This window comes from Lepidochelys kempii, chromosome 19, assembly GCF_965140265.1.
Source record: "Lepidochelys kempii isolate rLepKem1 chromosome 19, rLepKem1.hap2, whole genome shotgun sequence".
NCBI lineage: Eukaryota > Metazoa > Chordata > Testudines > Cheloniidae > Lepidochelys > Lepidochelys kempii.
The window spans coordinates 13,267,093-13,284,084 of NC_133274.1; the positions used below are offsets into that span (position 1 = coordinate 13,267,093).

The 16,992-nt window shown below is 51.7% G+C and overlaps 1 protein-coding gene across 16 annotated transcripts in view; it reads left to right on the forward strand.

Moving 5' to 3' along the window:
- Positions 1–16,992, forward strand: part of PTPRU (protein tyrosine phosphatase receptor type U) — a 320,906-nt gene that overhangs the window by 285,380 nt on the left and 18,534 nt on the right. For 10 of the 16 annotated variants that reach the window (XM_073317468.1, XM_073317470.1, XM_073317471.1 and 7 more), the window contains 5 exons: positions 18–167; positions 631–804; positions 9,450–9,590; positions 10,948–11,004; positions 15,195–15,320. In XM_073317468.1, the coding sequence (XP_073173569.1) occupies positions 18–167; positions 631–804; positions 9,450–9,590; positions 10,948–11,004; positions 15,195–15,320 (648 nt within the window). The remainder of the gene's footprint in view (positions 1–17; positions 168–630; positions 805–9,449; positions 9,591–10,947; positions 11,005–15,194; positions 15,321–16,992) is intronic. The other 6 variants (XM_073317476.1, XM_073317478.1, XM_073317480.1 and 3 more) reach the window with 1 other exon arrangement.

A 16,992-nucleotide genomic window follows, 5' to 3' on the forward strand; every position in this document is an offset into this window, starting at 1 on the left:
CTTCCCTCCCCCTGAAGGAGCAGTACGTCTTCATCCACGACGCCATCCTGGAAGCCTGCCTGTGTGGGGAAACTGCCATCCCGGTCAGCGAATTCAAGCCAACGTACAAGGAGATGGTCAGGATAGAACCGCAGAGCAACTCCTCGCAGCTGCGGGAGGAATTCCAGGTGAGCACCCGGGAGACTTCCCTGGGCCGGGGGCTCCATTCACCCTTGGGAGGCTACAGAGACGCTGCCAGTCCTTCCTGGGGACAAGACGTTCCTAGGAACTACATTCAAAGCCAACAAGTGTCCTGTTGCCCTGTGCCCTGCCCCCATCCCGCTCCCCAGCTTAGACTCAGCCAGTTACTACCGACAGCATCTGCCTGTGGGAGGCCAGAAGCCCCCGTCCAGGTGGGGTGTCACCAGGCAACCAGAGAGCCGCCTTCCCTCACTTCTCCCTTGAGGCTGCAGTCAATGCTGGCCTTGCACGTGGAAGGGAGCTCTGCTGAGGGCCCACGCCCCAGGGAGCTCTGCTGCTGAGCAGAGCAGCCCTGTTAGTGCAAGTCGCAGGCTGGGTCTAGTTCAGATGGAAAGGGGAGCCTGCGGGGGAGGGATGGGTTTAGTAACCCCGGCGCTGTGTGCCTCGCAGACCCTGAACTCGGTCACACCCCACCTGGATGTGGAGGAGTGCAGCATCGCCCTCTTGCCGCGGAACCGGGAGAAGAACCGAAGCATGGACGTCCTGCCTCCAGACCGATGCCTTCCCTTCCTCATCTCCATGGATGGCGACAGTAACAACTACATCAACGCGGCCTTAACCGACGTGAGTGCACCCCCAGGGAGCTGGCGCCTGCTCATCCCGGGGTGATGGGAAGGCCAGAGACATAGCCCGATCTTAGTTCTCACTTTCTCTGCTACTGGACCCTTGGGGTTCTGATTCCTCACGGCCACGCACCCGGCGCCCACACTGACAGGGTTGCGAAATGGGCAAGTAGGCCCAGATCCTCAAAGGTATGCAGGTACCAGACTCCCTTAGAAATCAATGGGAATTAGGCACCTACACACTTTTGAGGAGCTGGCCGCAGCATCACCAGATCAGAATAGTAACATTTCAAGCTCCCCCCGCAATGGCTTCCTGGGCTATAGGTCCATGGAGACTCAGCCCCCTTGGTTCTGAGCCCCTGCATATGGTGATAACATTATCTAGTGGAACCAAGAGCCTGGCTTGCTGTGTGCCTTCTGGGTGTGATGCAGGGAGTGGGGTGGGAGGAGCCTGTGTGTCGTTAGGAGCACATCGGAGAAGTGACTTGGGCTTGCTCGTCAGTTTTGCTCTGAACCGGGCACAGTCAGGGCTGCCGGCCTTTGCGTTGTGAAATCCCACCACGGTGCATGTGTTTTCTTTTCCACACAAAATCTGGGGTTGGTTAAAATTCTGGCCCCATTTCGTACAGCCCCCCAAAGTCTAAGATGTAGGTGCATGTTGGATGTGTGTATTTAGCTATAAGGAGGAGACCTTATAGGTCAGTGCTGAGGCTCTGCAGCGGGGGATGTCCTGTAAACAGCAGAGAAAGAGAGGGGGAAGGAAGGAAAGAATAGACAACAGGCAAGCTGGGTTGTTTCTTTGTATAATGGCACCTAACTCTGATATAGCACTTTTCCTCTGTAGCTCTCAAAAGCTCTTTACAAAGAAAGGTCATAATCATTACCATCATTTAATGGGTGGAGAAACTGAGGCATGTAGGTGTGACATGATTCACAGCAGGTGGATGTCAGAGCCAGATCCTCCCAACTCCTTGGCTAGACCCCTGCCCCCTGGGCCATGCTGTCTCCCATGTATAAGCTTAACTCCCAAATCTCGGCAATGGTTACAGATGCTGCAGTGGCTCCTTGGTCCCCCCACTCCCCTGAGGCAGGATGATGTTGAGAGGAATGCTGTTGCAAATGAAGCAGAAAGGACGCAGAAGCCTGGAAGCTCTGAGCACGCTGCCTATAGCGTGAAGGGATGGGTCGTTTATCACTGAAACCGCTTTTCTTTCTTCAGACCAAGCAGGGCACTTTCATGTCCGTGCAGCAGTGAATCAACTCCCATCGCATGGTGCATTCCCTAAGACCAGCATCCCCTCCCTCCCTGCCCCTGGATTCCTGTAGCACTCCTGATTACATCGGGGCCCAGCGCATTCCAGCTGAGCTCTGCGATTTTCATCCCGTGGGCAGTTTATCATGTTATGTCTTCATACAGATCTTGTCTCCCTGTTATCTGCTTTCACTTACAGCAGAATCACTTAATAAACCAGAGGCAGTCGCTATGAATGGCTCTGTAGCAACAGCCATCTGTTCTGGGGAAGCTTCACCTTTGGCTAACACACACAGCGAGCTTTGTTTTATGTTGTTTTGGTTTTCTTGTATCACCAGGCCTCTCTCACTGGATCTCTGCTTCAGGAACAGCCTGGGTCAGAGAACAGAATTTCGTTTACACTTTGCTGAGTGCAAAGCTCTTTGGACCGATTTGGAGGATAGGTCCATCAATTGCTATTAGCCTGGATGGGCAGGGATGGTGTCCCTTGCCTCTGTTTGCCAGAAACTGGGAATGGGCAATGGGATGAATCACTTGATTACCTGTTCTGTTCATTCTCTCTGGGGCACCTGGCATTGGCTGCTGTCGGAAGACAGGATACTGGGTTAGATGGACCTTTGGTCTGACCCAGTATGGCCGTTCTTATGTTCTTATTCGTGGTGAAGGATTAAACCCCTTGTCATCATCTATTTTTGTTGTTAAGAAATGTCATGTTCTTTAAGGGCTGGTGAAGGTCAGTCAGCCCAGTCTGTCCTAGTAAGTTTGGACATAACACTGATCCCTGTGACACTTTAAGCGCTGAGCGCTGTGGCATTTCCGGTGTTGAAATGAGTCTGGCAGACTTGGGGCTCAATTCAACATTTGCTGTCTCTGGTTCTTATATGGCCTCCCTTGCTGTAGTACCTGAACAGTTCACCCCTGGGAGGCAGGGCAGTGCTATCATCCCCGTGAGACAGATGGGAAACTGAGGCACAGAGCTCTTTAGTGATTTGCCCAAGATCATGCAGGAAGTCTGTGGCAGAGCAAGAACTTGAACCCAAGTCTCCAGCTAGTACCCTAACCTCTGGGCCAGCCTTCCTCCTTAGCCTTGCTGCTGAGGGGGGCAGGTAATATGGAATGGGATGCTGGAATTTGTGAGCCTGATACCTGTACATTGGGATGTGGATTAAGATCAATTCATTTCACGGAGATAAAGGAACAACCTGGCACTGCACCACAAGGAGCTATGCAAGAGAGAGATGACTAGATAAAAGGGAGCATTTGTTAAGTGGAGGCATTATCATACAGCTGCTAGAGGACTCACTGGACCCAGCGGACTGGGCTCCAGGGGAATAACATTTTCTCTTTTAAGAGCAACAAGGAGTCCAGTGTCACCTTAAAGACTAACAGATTTATTTGGGCATAAGCTTTCGTGGGTAAAAAACCCAGTTCTTCAGGTGCATGGAGTGAAAATTACAGATGCAGGCATAAATATACTGACACATGAAGAGAAGTGAGTTACCTCACAAGTGGAGAACCAGTGTTGACAGGGCCAATTTGAGGTCAAGACCTCTTGTTTAAGAGGTTTCTGTTTGATTTATACTTATGAGAAGGCTTGAGCTGTCTGAGTGGGTTCAATGAGAACTAGGAATTTAGATTCTGTTTAACAGATTATTTTATTTACCGTATTTAGTGGGATTCCAATAACATCAAAAGACCCCAAACTAGATCAAGGCCCCATTGCAGCAGGCTCTGGACAGACACACGTGAGGCCTACAAAGAGCATTACAAGTTAAACAGACAAGACAGACAGAGGCTGGGTGAAAGCAAGTATCATTATCCCCATGTGACAGATGAGTTTTGCTGCGCTGAGACATTCAGTGACTTCCTGAGGTCTTGTATGGAGTTTGTGGCAGAACTGGGAGTTGAATCCAGATCTCCTGAGCCTCAGTCCAATGTCATAACCAGTCTCATTCATTCTATGGGGATGAAACGGCTGCTGCCTCTCACCGACAGATTTCACAAGTGGCCCAAACTATTCTATGAATTCCTACAAGTAGCGATCCAGCTCCATGAGCAACTGGAACAAAAGGGGAAAGCCGACACATTTGCAACAAGTGCTGCCCACTTTGGTTTGCACCCATAGCATGGAAGAGTGTCACTCTGTTAGCACACAAGATGAGTAGGTGACATACGTGCGAGAAAAGAAACTTGGAAGGGTTTTTTCCTCCCTTTTCTCAGGCGGGGAAAGGAAATCCATTATGCACAGAAGTTACTTGCCACGGCACAAGCTGAAGTGTTGCAAATGTGTCTAACAAAAGAGCAGCCAAAGGAAGGAGCAGGCAATATTGAAAGTGAACGCTGCCGAGGTGTTCCTTCCCGGGGGTGCGTCGAGTCCCCGGGAGGTGGTAATGAAGTGGGAAAGTGGATGATGAACAGCCGCCATCTCACAAGGTACTTGGCGTCTGGCATGTCGCTTGGCAAGTTAAGGCTCCTTCAAGGAGGCAGAAAGAGGAGCTTGCGTCTTGAGAGAGACGCATTCGGGGCATGTTGCTGTTATTTAGATCACGACGCCGACAAGAAATGAGAAAGCTGTTGGCAGTTGTGGGAGAGGAGAGCCGTGATTGCACGTGTTCTGACCCTCAGGCAGAGATTCATGGATTCCAAGGCCAGAAGGGACTGTTGTGATCATCCAGGCCAAAGAACTTCCCCCCCAAAGTCCCCAGAGCAGAGATTTTACAACAGTGGTCCTCAAACTGCGGGGCGCACCCCCCTGGGAGGGCATGGAAGAACGTTCAGGGGGGGCGCGGTCAGGGGGCATGGTGGGGACTGGGCCAGCCCCCACGGGGAGTGGGGAGGGAGCGCCACTGAGCCCCCTCTGCCCCTAGCTCCACTCTGGCCCCAGCCTGGGTCCCTGGCTCCCAGCCCTGACCACAGCTCCACTCCCAGCCCCTGGTCCCGGCATGGCTCAGCCCCCAGCTGCAGCCCTGGGCATGGCTTGGCTCCTGGCCCCAGGTCCCTGGCTCCCAACGGTGGCTCCTGGGGGGCACAGATAGATTCCATTACTGGTAAGGGGGGGGACAAATAAAAAGTTTGGGGGCCACTGTTTTAGAAAAACATCCAACCTTGATTTAAAAATTGTCAAGAATCCATCACAACCCTTGGTGAATTGTTGCAATGGTTAATTACCCTCACTGTTAAAAACGTATGCCTTATTTCCAGGCTGAATTTGTCTTGCTTCAACTTCCAGCTGTTGGATCGTGTTAGACCTTTCTCTGCTAGGTTGAAGAGCCCATTATTAAATATTTCTTCTCCATGTAGGTACTTAAAGACTATAATCAAGTCATCCCTTAGCCTTCTCTTTGTTACGCTAAATAGATTGAGTTTCTTGAGTCTATCACCATAAGGCAGGTTTTCCAACCCTTTAATCATTCTCATGGCTCTTCTCTGAATGTTCTCCAATTTATCAACGTCCTTCTTGAATTGTGGGCAACAGAACCAGACACAGGATTCTTGCAATGGTCGCACCAGTGCCAAACACAGAGGCAAAATAAGCTCTATGCTCTTATTTGAGATTTCACTGTTTATCCATCTCAGGATTTCCCTAGCTCTTTTGGCCACAGTGTCACCCTGGGAACTCATGTTCAGCTGATTGTCCACCATGACCCCCAAATCTATTGTCTTCCATGGAGCTGTGGTGATTTTTATCCCAGCTGAGGATCTGGGGCTATATTAGCATTTAACAAGATTCCTTAAATATTAGAGGTAGCCAGAAAAATCCCAGTGGGACACATTTTTCATCAGAATTTCATGATTAATTGAACTTGACACATTTCAATTTCAACTGAGTTCCCATGGCAACCAGCCAGAGAAACCTTCCAGGGTCTGCAGCTCTGGGGCAGCCAGCCAGGCGGACTGTCTTGACATCAGGAACCCCAGGGCTCCCAAGATCCACAGCTTCATTCCCCTTCATGGAGAATTTAAAAATGTTTGGTTTTCACTCTGTATCACAATGGTAACCAGCTCTCGAAATATCAAAATCCTCCTCAAAACAGAATGACTTTCTCCACGCAGCTCTACCAGATGCCCGGTAACTACTGTCATGAGGTTTATCCTGTCTCAGCCCCGTAACAGCTAATCTCATATTTACACTCATTATTAGTGGTGAAATTCAGCATTAACCACAAGGCACTCCTGAGTTTTCATTCATTTGGATACTATTTCCTCCACTCTGCTGAGCCACAGTCTTCAAACAGTCCCAGCTCTCAGCCGCTACCAGCCTAGGTTGGATTTAGACTGGTGTGAACTAGAATGAAAAAGCTCCATATTGCATCATCCTTGAAGCTAAGCAGTACCCTGGATGGAGCTAGATAGCCCTGATCCAACAAGGTGATTAAGCATGTACTTAACTTTAAGCATGAGTCATCCCATTGACTTTAGTGGAATTAGCCACACACTTGGGTAGGCACAGAAAAGGCCTAGAAGCAGAAAGTCTCGTTTTTAGTGTTTCTGTGCCCAGTTAAATAGCTCCATGCCAGCAGCAGGTGAAAGACTCCGACTTGTTTACGCAGTATGGAATCCTTGGGCACTGTGGAAATGTACGACACAGTCATTAGCTGAAACCTCTTCCCTTCCGCCCTACACAGCTCCTGGTTTCTGGGATCCCCCAGCTTTTGCTATAGGTGTAATCAGGCTAGCGACTTGCAGTCAGAGGACAGTAGGCGGGAATTTGCACAATGATTTCCTTTCCCTACAGGCTCCATGCTCTCTTTCTCTCTGTGTCTGGTTGTGGGCATTTGGTTTGTTTTTCTATTTTTTAGAGCAGGGCTTCTCAAACTTTTTTTGCTGGAACTCCCTTTGAAAATACTTCAGGCTGTAACAACCTCCCAAAAAGTGACAACCCCCCCCCCCCCCCCATACCATGCCACCGTTATTTCTATGATGCTGCTGGCAGCAGGGCTGCCTGCGGAGTTGGACATCTGGCCAGCAGCCACCGCCACTCCCAACACCCGCCAACAAGAGTCTCGCAACCCCCTTTTGGGTCGGGTTTGAGAAACAGTGGTTTAAAAGGACTCATTTTAAGAATGCTGTTTCAGACCAAAGGTCCATTTCTGAAATTATTATCTCCTCCCTCCGTTTTTGAAAACTCATCCAGGGCTTAAGGCAGCTGATGTTAATCAAGCCCAAATCTCCGGGGGGGGGGGGGCAGGGAGATTGCCTGGAAAAACAAGGCTCAAGGAGAAATCCGAAGGCACAAAGATGTTCTTTGAGCGCAGAGAATTTGTCACTTGTGCGCGGAGTGTTGTTTCAAGAGTCCTTTAGTGGGGGTGGAGAACCAGCAAACACTCCACTGTCTGTCCTCTCTCTCTTCAAGTGCCCCTAAAAGCACTTGCTGCTTTTAAAGTGTTAAGAAGCAGCGCAGTTTCCTTTGGAGAGGGGTCTTTCATGCCGTCTTTTTTTCACCCTAAGAAAATGTTTGCAAGTAGCAAAGCCACAGAGGTGTCTTGCCTCTAAGCTTCCCTCCACCCCCAGAGAGATTACCGCCTGGGGAGAGCAAAACTGAGAGGCACTTTTGTTCTGCACCCCTCTTACGTGGAGCATGTAACTTTCTGGGGAAAAAAAATCCACCGAGCTGACATTTCTTGGTCTTGTGCTTGGATTAGAGGTGATCTCCACCCCACTGCAGCAAGGTGGATGAAGCTCTATGTTTGAGAGGTCTGAGAGTGAAAAGTGTGTCGTCTTCCCCCAAGGGATGTCAAAGTGCTGAGATAATGTAAAGACACATTTTTAAACCATTCGGCTTTCCGGGGCCGAACCCGAAATAGGACAAGAGCTATGGGTATCTTGGGCCTCCTCCTCATGTCGCTTGCACTTGTGTCCCACTGTTAACGTAATGGGTGTTACTCCTGATTTACACCAGCATGAAGGAGATCTGAATCAAGCTCCTCACTCCTGGTTCTTCAGTGCGTTCATGCCCCTGTGTTGCCCCCTGAGTGGTGTGAAGAGGCCCGAAAGTGTAGCTGGTCACTGAGAATGCCCCTGGGCTGGCAGAGCTCCCGGCTGGCACAGAGCCACCCTGCCCAGCTCCTGCACCACCCCCAACACTTTCACATGGTCCTTGTAAGATGTGTGTGCGTGTCTGGGCAGGCAGGCGCAAGAGAGAGTGGCATCCATCATGTTCCGCACTTCGCTATGTCCAGCTGCCAGCAGTCCCTTGGGAGTATCGCCAGCAGATGTGAGCAACCCTTGCCAGGGCTCAGATCTGCCCTGAGAGTCAGGTTCCCAGGTGCCCCTAAAGTGCTGAGCAGAAGCTTGACAAAGCAGAGAAAACAGGTCCTTGGGCCAGATCCCCAGCTGGTGGTGTAAATCAGCACAGCTCCACTGAAGTCCATAGAGCGTCCTGATTGATATCAACTGAGGGTCTGGCCCCATTTTCTGATTTACCTGTACAAGAAGCCATCCTGATTGGGCAACCTTATGTCGTCAGAGACCACCATCCAATATGTGCAAACCTTTCGGTCCTGATTCTGCTCTCCCACGCTCCGGTGTAAATCAGGAGTGGCTCCATTGAAGTCAGTGACGTTAAAGCATGCAGACCAGATGTAGGTGAGATCAGAGTCAGGCCTTTGAGTACAGCTCTGCTCCACTTTATTAGAACACCCTGCTCCGTTACGTTGCTGAGTTTTCTTGGTCCCCTGAGCAGTTGTTTCAGACAAGTCCAACTGGAGTCCAGTGGGTCTCATTCTCTTCTTCCTTGCACCAGTTTCACTCCCTTGGCTTCCATGGAGCTACTCCTGATTTACACCAGTGTAGGCAAAGGGGGGAATCCGGGCTAGGGAGTTCTCAGGTTGTCACAAGGATCCAATGGGCTTGTTTTTCTTTTCCTACTGATACTGCAGGGCAAAAGGCACAGTTGGAACAGTTCCTCCATTCTCCTTCCGCAGCCTGCCTCACAGGGCCCAGATTTTGCAGCCCTGTCCAAAAACCGATGTGCTCTGCATCACGCTGCCTGCTGCACAGAGTGAGCTGTTCGGCTTCCCTATGCAGCACTTTGCACTGTTTACTGCACGGGGGCGTTAAGGCCTTGTCCGATGCCCACTGCGGTCAGTAGGGTCCCATCAGTGAACTGAATCAGAGGATCGGGCCTTTGAGACGGCATTATTCTTTGCCAGGACTTTCCTGTGACAGATCTCGGCACGAGGTTTAGTCTGGGAGGTGCAAGGAGCTTGCAGTAGAGCTGGGGACTGATCTCTGGTGTCTCAGTCCAGAGCCTTAGCCACCAAACCATCCTTCCCCTTTAGCTCTTTGGGGGAGAGGGCCTGTTACTTCCACTCCCACCCCTACTGTGCTCTGGACGGCTGTGTTGCTTTAAGGAGCTCACTGGTCCTCTCCACTCTGTGCTTGCTCCCCTTCAGAGCTACACCAAGAGCGCGGCCTTCGTCGTCACCCTGCACCCTCTGCAGAACACCACCACAGATTTCTGGAGACTGGTGTACGACTACGGCTGCACCTCCATCGTCATGCTCAACCAGCTCAACCAGTCCAACTCCGCCTGGGTGAGTGGCACTGACGCGCGCCAGAACTTTTGAGGGCCGGAAATGTTTCTTTTTAAATCGATACTCTCTAATAGCGACCTTCCCATGGGTTTAACACTATGAATTTGCCATGCCAGGTGGGGCTTGCTATCCATTACATATGCACCTTAGAGAGGGGACCAACCAGTACCCTTGGGATAGAAGGCAGCATTTGAACCATTCCAGGCCTCTCCCGGTGTACCAACCCCTACAGGGATTCCTAGAACATTCCTGCCGAGGCCAGAGCAGATTTAAGAGCCGATTACAGGTCTGTAATGTTAATTTGATGAGGAAACTAACGGGATTTTTACATAAAATTAGCATTATAGACTCTTAATGAATGTCTGGAGAAGACTTCATTAACCAGATTGTTTTATGAGTTGAAATCAGACACTTAATGTAAATGACCCAAAACTGCAGTTGTAATGTTCACAGGAAATAGGCAGATGAATGGAGTAAATGGCCCCAAATGAAGTTCTACTTTCCTTTGTATGACACTTGCGCTGAGCTAAATAGGCAGGTAAAATATTTATAGGTCAATAGGTCGATAATCTACCTCTATCTCTATAGCTAATCATCTCTCTCTCTATTATATATAGCTATATATTATGTATTCTGTAGTATACAATGTTCCTATATTTTCTCTGAAGAGGGGCACTGCATCCACAGGGTCCTTGTGGGGTGACGTTAATATGACCTGAAATTAAGCAGAAGTAGAACACAAAGCCCTGGCAGGGATGATTTAGTTGGGGATTGGTCCTGCTTTGAGCAGGGGATTGGACTAGATGACCTCCTGAGGTCCCTTCCAACCCTGATATTCTATGATTCTATGAACACCAAGGTTGATCCTGGCAGGAGAATCTCTGAAGCTGGGTTAGTTTTCTAAGGAAGGGGAATAGTGGTGAAATATTATTAATTGTTTGTAGTGCAGTAGCACCTCGGAGCCCCAGTGATGGCCCAGCTGTTAGGTGCTGTGTGAACAAAAAGCTGGTCCCTTCCCCAAAGAATTTGCAATCTAGTTTCCTAAGGGTTGGGGATTCCATCACTCTTAGGACCTTTGAGTACTGGAGGAACAGTGCACTGCAGAACAGACTGCAGGGAGCGATCCTGTACCAGAAGGGGACGGGTGAGGGAGTTCTCACATCTAGGAAATCAAATGTTCTGGCTAACCCCATTCTTCAGCCTGCTCTGAATCTCCCTGTTGGAGAGGAGGCGGGGTGACAGAGAGGCTAATCTCAGCACTACTAATGCTAATACTTGGCTCTGATAGAGCACTTTTCATCTCTGGACCTTGAAATGCTTTACAAAGGTGGGTGAGTATCATATCTCTATTTTACAGATGGGGAAACTGAGGCACAGAAAGGGGGGAAGTGACTTTCCCAAGGTCACCCAACAGGTCAGTGGCAGAGCCTGGGATAGAACCCAGGTCTCCTGATCCAGTGCTCTGCCCCTTGCTACCACCCATGAGCTGCAGACATTTGGCACATTGTAGGATTGAGCCCTTGCAACGGCCATAGTGGGTCAGACCAATGGTCCATCTGTTCCAGTATCTGTCTTCCGACAGTGGCCAGTGCCAGATGCTTCAGAGGGCAATTGTCAAGTGATCCATCTCCTGTTATCTACTCCAAGTTTCTGGCAGTCACATGCTTAGGGACACCCAGAGCATGGGGTTGTGTCCCTGGCCATCTTGGCTAATAGCCGTTGACGGACCTATCCTCCAAGAGCATCTCTAATTCTTTTTTGAACCCAGTTATGCTTTTGGCCTCCACAACATCCCCTGGCAATGAGTTCCGCAGGTTGACTGTGTGTTGTGTGAAGAAGTATTTCCATATGTTTGTTTTAAACCTGCTGCCTATTAATTTCATTGGGTAACCCCTGGTCCTTGTGTTATGAGAAGGGGTAAATAACAACATTTCCTTTATTCACTCTCTCCACCCCAGTCATGGTTTTATAGACCTCGGTCACATCCCCCCTTAGTCGTCTCTTTGCCAAGCTGAACAGTCCCAGCCTTTTTAATCTCTCCTCAACGGAAGCTGTTCCAGACCCTTAAATATTCTTCTTGCTCTGTACTTTTCCCAATTCTAATGTGTCTTTTGCACCAAGTATTCCACGTGTGGGCACACCATGGATTTACATACTGGTCTTAGGGTTCTATCTATCTAAGATCTCAGAGCAGTAGCAAAATGTACTTAGAATCATAGAAATGCTGGGCTGGAAAGGACCTCGAGCAGTTGTCAAGTCCAGCCCCCTGCTCTGAGTCAGGACCAATTTAACCTCCTAGACTAGTGGTCTCCATAGTGGGGCGCGCGCACGACCATCTGTGGGGGGGCACGGCAGGAGGAGCGCCACCGAAGGAGTGCCACCGGCACGGCGGCAGCACCACTCCTGGACCTTTGATTCTTCGGCGGCACGCCGGCGGCAGCTCGCCTCTCCCCGCTCTGTCTTCGGCAGCACGCCGGCCGCAGCTCGGCTCTCCCCGCTCCGTCTTCGGCGGCACGCCGGCCGCAGCTCGGCTCTCCCCGCTCCGTCTTCAGCGGCACGCCGGCCGCAGCTCGGCTCTCCCCGCTCCGTCTTCGGCGGCACGCCGGCCCCAGCTCGGCTCTCCCCTTGCTCCGACTTCGGCGGCACGCCGGCCGCAGCTCGGCTCTCCCCGCTCCGACTTCGGCGGCACGCCGGCCGCAGCTCGGCTCTCCCCGCTCCGACTTCGGCGGCACGCCGGCCGCAGCTCGGCTCTCCCCGCTCCGACTTCGGCGGCACGCCGGCCGCAGCTCGGCTCCCCTCGCTCCGACTTCGGCGGCACGCCGGCCGCAGCTCGGCTCCCCTCGCTCCGACTTCGGCGGCACGCCGGCCGCAGCTCGGCTCCCCTCGCTCCGTCTTCGGCGGCACGCCGGCCGCAGCTCGGCTCCCCTCGCTCCGTCTTCGGCGGCACGCCGGCCGCAGCTCGGCTCCCCTTGCTCCGTCTTCGGCAGCACGCCGGCCGCAGCTCGGCTCCCCTCGCTCCGTCTTCGGCGGCACGCTGGCCGCAGCTCGGCTCCCCTCGCTCTTCTGAGGTTTTTTTTGCTTCCCTAGAGCTGGCCATGGGGGCGCGCAATTCAAAAAGTTTGGAGACCCCTGGACCTAGACCATCCCTGACATGTGGTTTGTCCAACCTGTTCTTAAAAACCTCCAATGACTAGGACTCCACAACCTCCTGAGAAGCCTGGTCCAGAGCTTAACTCCCCTTCTAGTTAGAAAGTTTTTCCTGTTATCTAACCTAAATCTCCCTGGCTGCACTTTGAGCCCATTAATTCTTGTCCTGCCTTCACTGGACCTGAAGAACAATTGATCCCTGTCCCCACTCAGTCTTCTTTTCTCACCTACAGGGGTCAGCATACAGCAGGGAAGATTTGTAGACATTAGTGCCTGCAAAAATGTCTGCCTGTGGCCGAGGACAGGGACTGGTGTGCACAACGGTGTATTTTGCACGTGCAATTGCATTTACACGTGCGCACACGCATTATGGGGGAAATGTGAGTGCATGTTTCCAAATCTGGCCCTCTAAAGACACTGACATATTACGGAGTTAATCCTTCCTCCATCATCCCATCAAGGCCTGGCTTCTGCAGTCGTAGTCCGTAATGCCACTCTGTTCCAAAGCCAGAGCAATTCCAGGCATGGCGTTAGGGAGGACTGGGTCAGGAGTGGGGACAGAATTTCTGTTTCCCCATCTCCTCCCTTTGCTTCATTCCCAGCATCTCATGGCTCCCTTGGGCACAAGTCCCTAGCTCAGCCCTGCAGACGCCCATACGTCTCCCCCTGTGCTTTGTTCCTCATTTCAGGCCTTTGCTGCGTCACGGGGCTTCCCTGCTTGCTTGTGCCCCACTCCCTGGCTGAGCCCTGCCCCGCAGCATCACTGGGGTTGCCCATTGCACCTGCTGCATTGCCGACTCCCTCACTTCCCCTTCTTCCCTCCCGCCCCCCCTCCCGCTTTGCTCCCCATTTCAGCCCTGCATTGCCAACAGCTCTCCCATATTGTCCCCTCTCCTTTGAGCAAGGTCCAGCCCAGACTCCAGGGTGTGCAGGGCCAGGTTGCAGCGTGTACCTTCCCCTGGTGCATTCTACCTGCCATATTCCTTCCTTACACCCCTCTGCCATCTCTCGGGACGGTTGTCCTTCAGCAGTGTCCATGTGATAATATGTAGCCAGCTTTTATATGTTTACCAGTTTAAGACCAACAGCTAATAAATCAGCCTTTACAGCCGGCAGCTTTGAGAGGTGACTTAGAGGGTAGATCCTTCTCTTGAACTATGTCTTGCCGAAGGAAGTTTTAATATCCAAATTATAGCTCTATGTCTAGAAGGCTTAGAGATCACGGAGATTGATAGCCCCTATTAATAACCAATTATTTCTCAAATACATTTGCCATGCAGTTAGGCCCAGGCCGTCGGCCAGCCTGAAATACTAAATGTTCTTTTAAAGTGCAGTGACAAACATTGTATATTTTGTATTGATTCCGGCTTCCCGGCTGGCATGGTGTGAAAACAATAGCATCCACGACCCTCGGATTGAGCAATACATCAAGTGCGCTCCTGAGCGTGAGAGAGAACAATGCCAGGCGTCCTTGCCAGCAGTCAGTCCCCCACAGAACATCTGCCCTGCCTGGCCATTGTGGTGGTTTCTGAGCCGAGATCTGCTTTTTCCCATCATGGGAGGAGGTGCAGCACTGAAGAGGGTGGCCAAGGATCTGGGAAGGGTTTTATCTGATGTCTACGTTGCAGTCAGAGCTGTGGCTGCAGCACATGGAGAGATACCGGCGCTAGCTTAGAGCTCGCGAGCTCGAGGAACAATAGGGAAGCTGAGGCAGCCCAGGCTAGCCGCCCAAGCTCGTACCTAGTCTTTCAGGCAGCCTGTGATGATTCAGCTTCGCTGCTCCAGTACTCATGCTCGCTAGGTCAAAGCCAGCTCAGGTGTGTCTACACGAGCGGCAGATACCTGGAGTCAGCCCCAATACAGTCCACGGCAAAGCTCCCTTTGGTTTCAGGGAGATAAAATCCAAAATGACACACGGTCATCGCTCAGGGCCTGTCCCTCCTGTCCTCCTGCCCATACTTCCACTGAAGCCAGTGAAGTGCCAGATCAGCCCCACCACCCCGAGGTGGGACCAGATATGGGACTAACCTTGCTCCATCTGGCACCGGTCAGCGCTGGGTGACCCCACCCCTCACAGGCTTCTGCTCAGCTGACGTCTGGAGAGGACCACGTGGGTGTAACTGAGAGCAGGTTCTGACCTTTGACCTGTCAGTATAGAAAGGTCAGCTCCATCCAGCAATGTGCTGTGGATAGCATGGGCAGTGTTTGCATGCTGTGGCCTTTCTCATGTGCCCTGTGCTAAGCACCCTTGTGCTGTGTCCCCCATCCAGTGCCTGGTGTCATTCCTTCCTGCCTGGGGAACTTGCACTGTGTCCCCAGGTCACATGCCAGAGCCCCATGTCCCTATGCAGCGCCCTCTGTCCCACACCCCCACATGGTGCCCCATGCCCCTGTGTGATGCCTTCTGCTGCGCATGCCTGCATTTCATACAGTTGTTTCTCTCTCCTCTCTCTGTAGCCCTGTTTACAGTACTGGCCTGAGCCAGGGCTCCAGCAGTATGGGCCGATAGAAGTGGAGTATGTTTCCCGATCAGCCGACGAGGATTTCGTTGCTCGCCTCTTCCGGGTGCAGAACATCACACGGGTGAGGAGGGGGGCGCATCTGGTTGTCATGCCAGGGTGCTGTATTGTGTCGGGGTGGGGATGGGAGGTGGGTGTTAGCTGATCTAAAGATATTCACCTTTCCAAGATGGTCGCTCCGCCAGGAGCTCCAGGCTGTGCCCTGCAGCAGGGGAGGAAACTCAAGTGGCTCCTGAGTGACTGCAGAGACTGCACCAGCTGAATGCTGGAGTCAACCCAGCTTTACCAGCTGTGTGAGGACATTCACTGTGTTTTCAAGAGCACAAAAAAGAGGAGGAGAAGGCAACTCCAGATGCCATGTGGATATCCAACCCCAGAAATGCTGCCCTTAGGATTACCCCACCCCTAACCCCCCAGAGAGCAGCCTTATGTAGTTGGTTAATTTCACTTGAATACTGGGTTAAATGATCCCTTAGCTGGTGGCGTGGCATCCTGCCACGAGACTTCTCCCAAGTTACCCTGATAGTTACATAAGTACCCCCTGACCCTCCAGCCCACTCCTGCCGACAAAGCGTCCCTCATGAAGACCAGCCAACGCTTTCTGGAGTGTCTATCTCCTTGTAGCTGTTCTGCTCAAACAGAGGTGGGCTGCAGACTGGAATCAAACTTAGAAGCCAGTCCCACTCCTGGCCAAACGCCCATTTGTTTCAGTGGGAGCGGCATCAGACCCTTAACCAGGAAGGGAGGAACTTTCATTCCCATGCTGCACTGGATTCGGAGCTTCTCTCTGCATGTGGCCAGCGCTGGGGGATTCACAGTGACCACAACAGGCTATTTTTGCAGTACCAGAGCTGGACTCAGGCCAGAATCCCAGACCCAAAGGGTCTGATTCTCATTTACACTAAGGGTTGATCGACATGAACATATAGTTCACTGCAAGCTGGAATGTGAATCGACCCCATACTCTCCCAACTGTCATGTGCGCCCGGCTGACGCGCATCAACCGCTCGTTAATGCGCTTCGAGCTAGTCCTATTTCAAAGAGAGCAGTGTGCGTGTTTGTGTGTGTATGCACACACATCAGCGGGGTGCACACAGTCAGAGCGCGGCAGGCTAGTGTGGGGTAGATGCACACCCTGCTTGCCATGATCTGTTTGTGTAGATGAGCCCTTAGCCACTTGACATTGCTCTGTAAAGGACCTTAAAGGGGGTAAAAGTGATTTACAAGTGGAGAGTTTGCATCTGAACTCAGACCCATGTCTGTGCATTGGGGAAGGGCATTCTGGCCCCAGCTGGTGGTCAGTTTATGCCGTGCTATAGAGACTGAGAGCCCCCAGAATCACTGGAACCGGCAGAACAGAGTGGCTTTCCTGCTAGGCTGAGAAAAAGACTGCAGGGCCTTTAACATGCTTCATGTCGCTTTCACAGTGCACCTTGGCCAGTTCTGGTCACCCTTACGTGAAGGAAAATACAGTGACATGAAGGGCAAGGAATGGAAGTGGGGGAGGGACAGGACCTTCCTGAGAGGAGATTGAGATGAATGGGTGTATTTAACTGGGAGAGCAGGCCACAAAGAGGGGGCAGGAGTGGAATCTTTAAACTAGCCAGAGATTCCCATAACACTAGCCCTTGTGCTCTGTGTGAGGTCACTGGACAGAGCAGCTGGCAGGCGGGGCGTGATCCCGGGAGAAGTGTTGAGGTGAAGCAGGAGAAATCTTTGCCATCCCTACCTGGCTG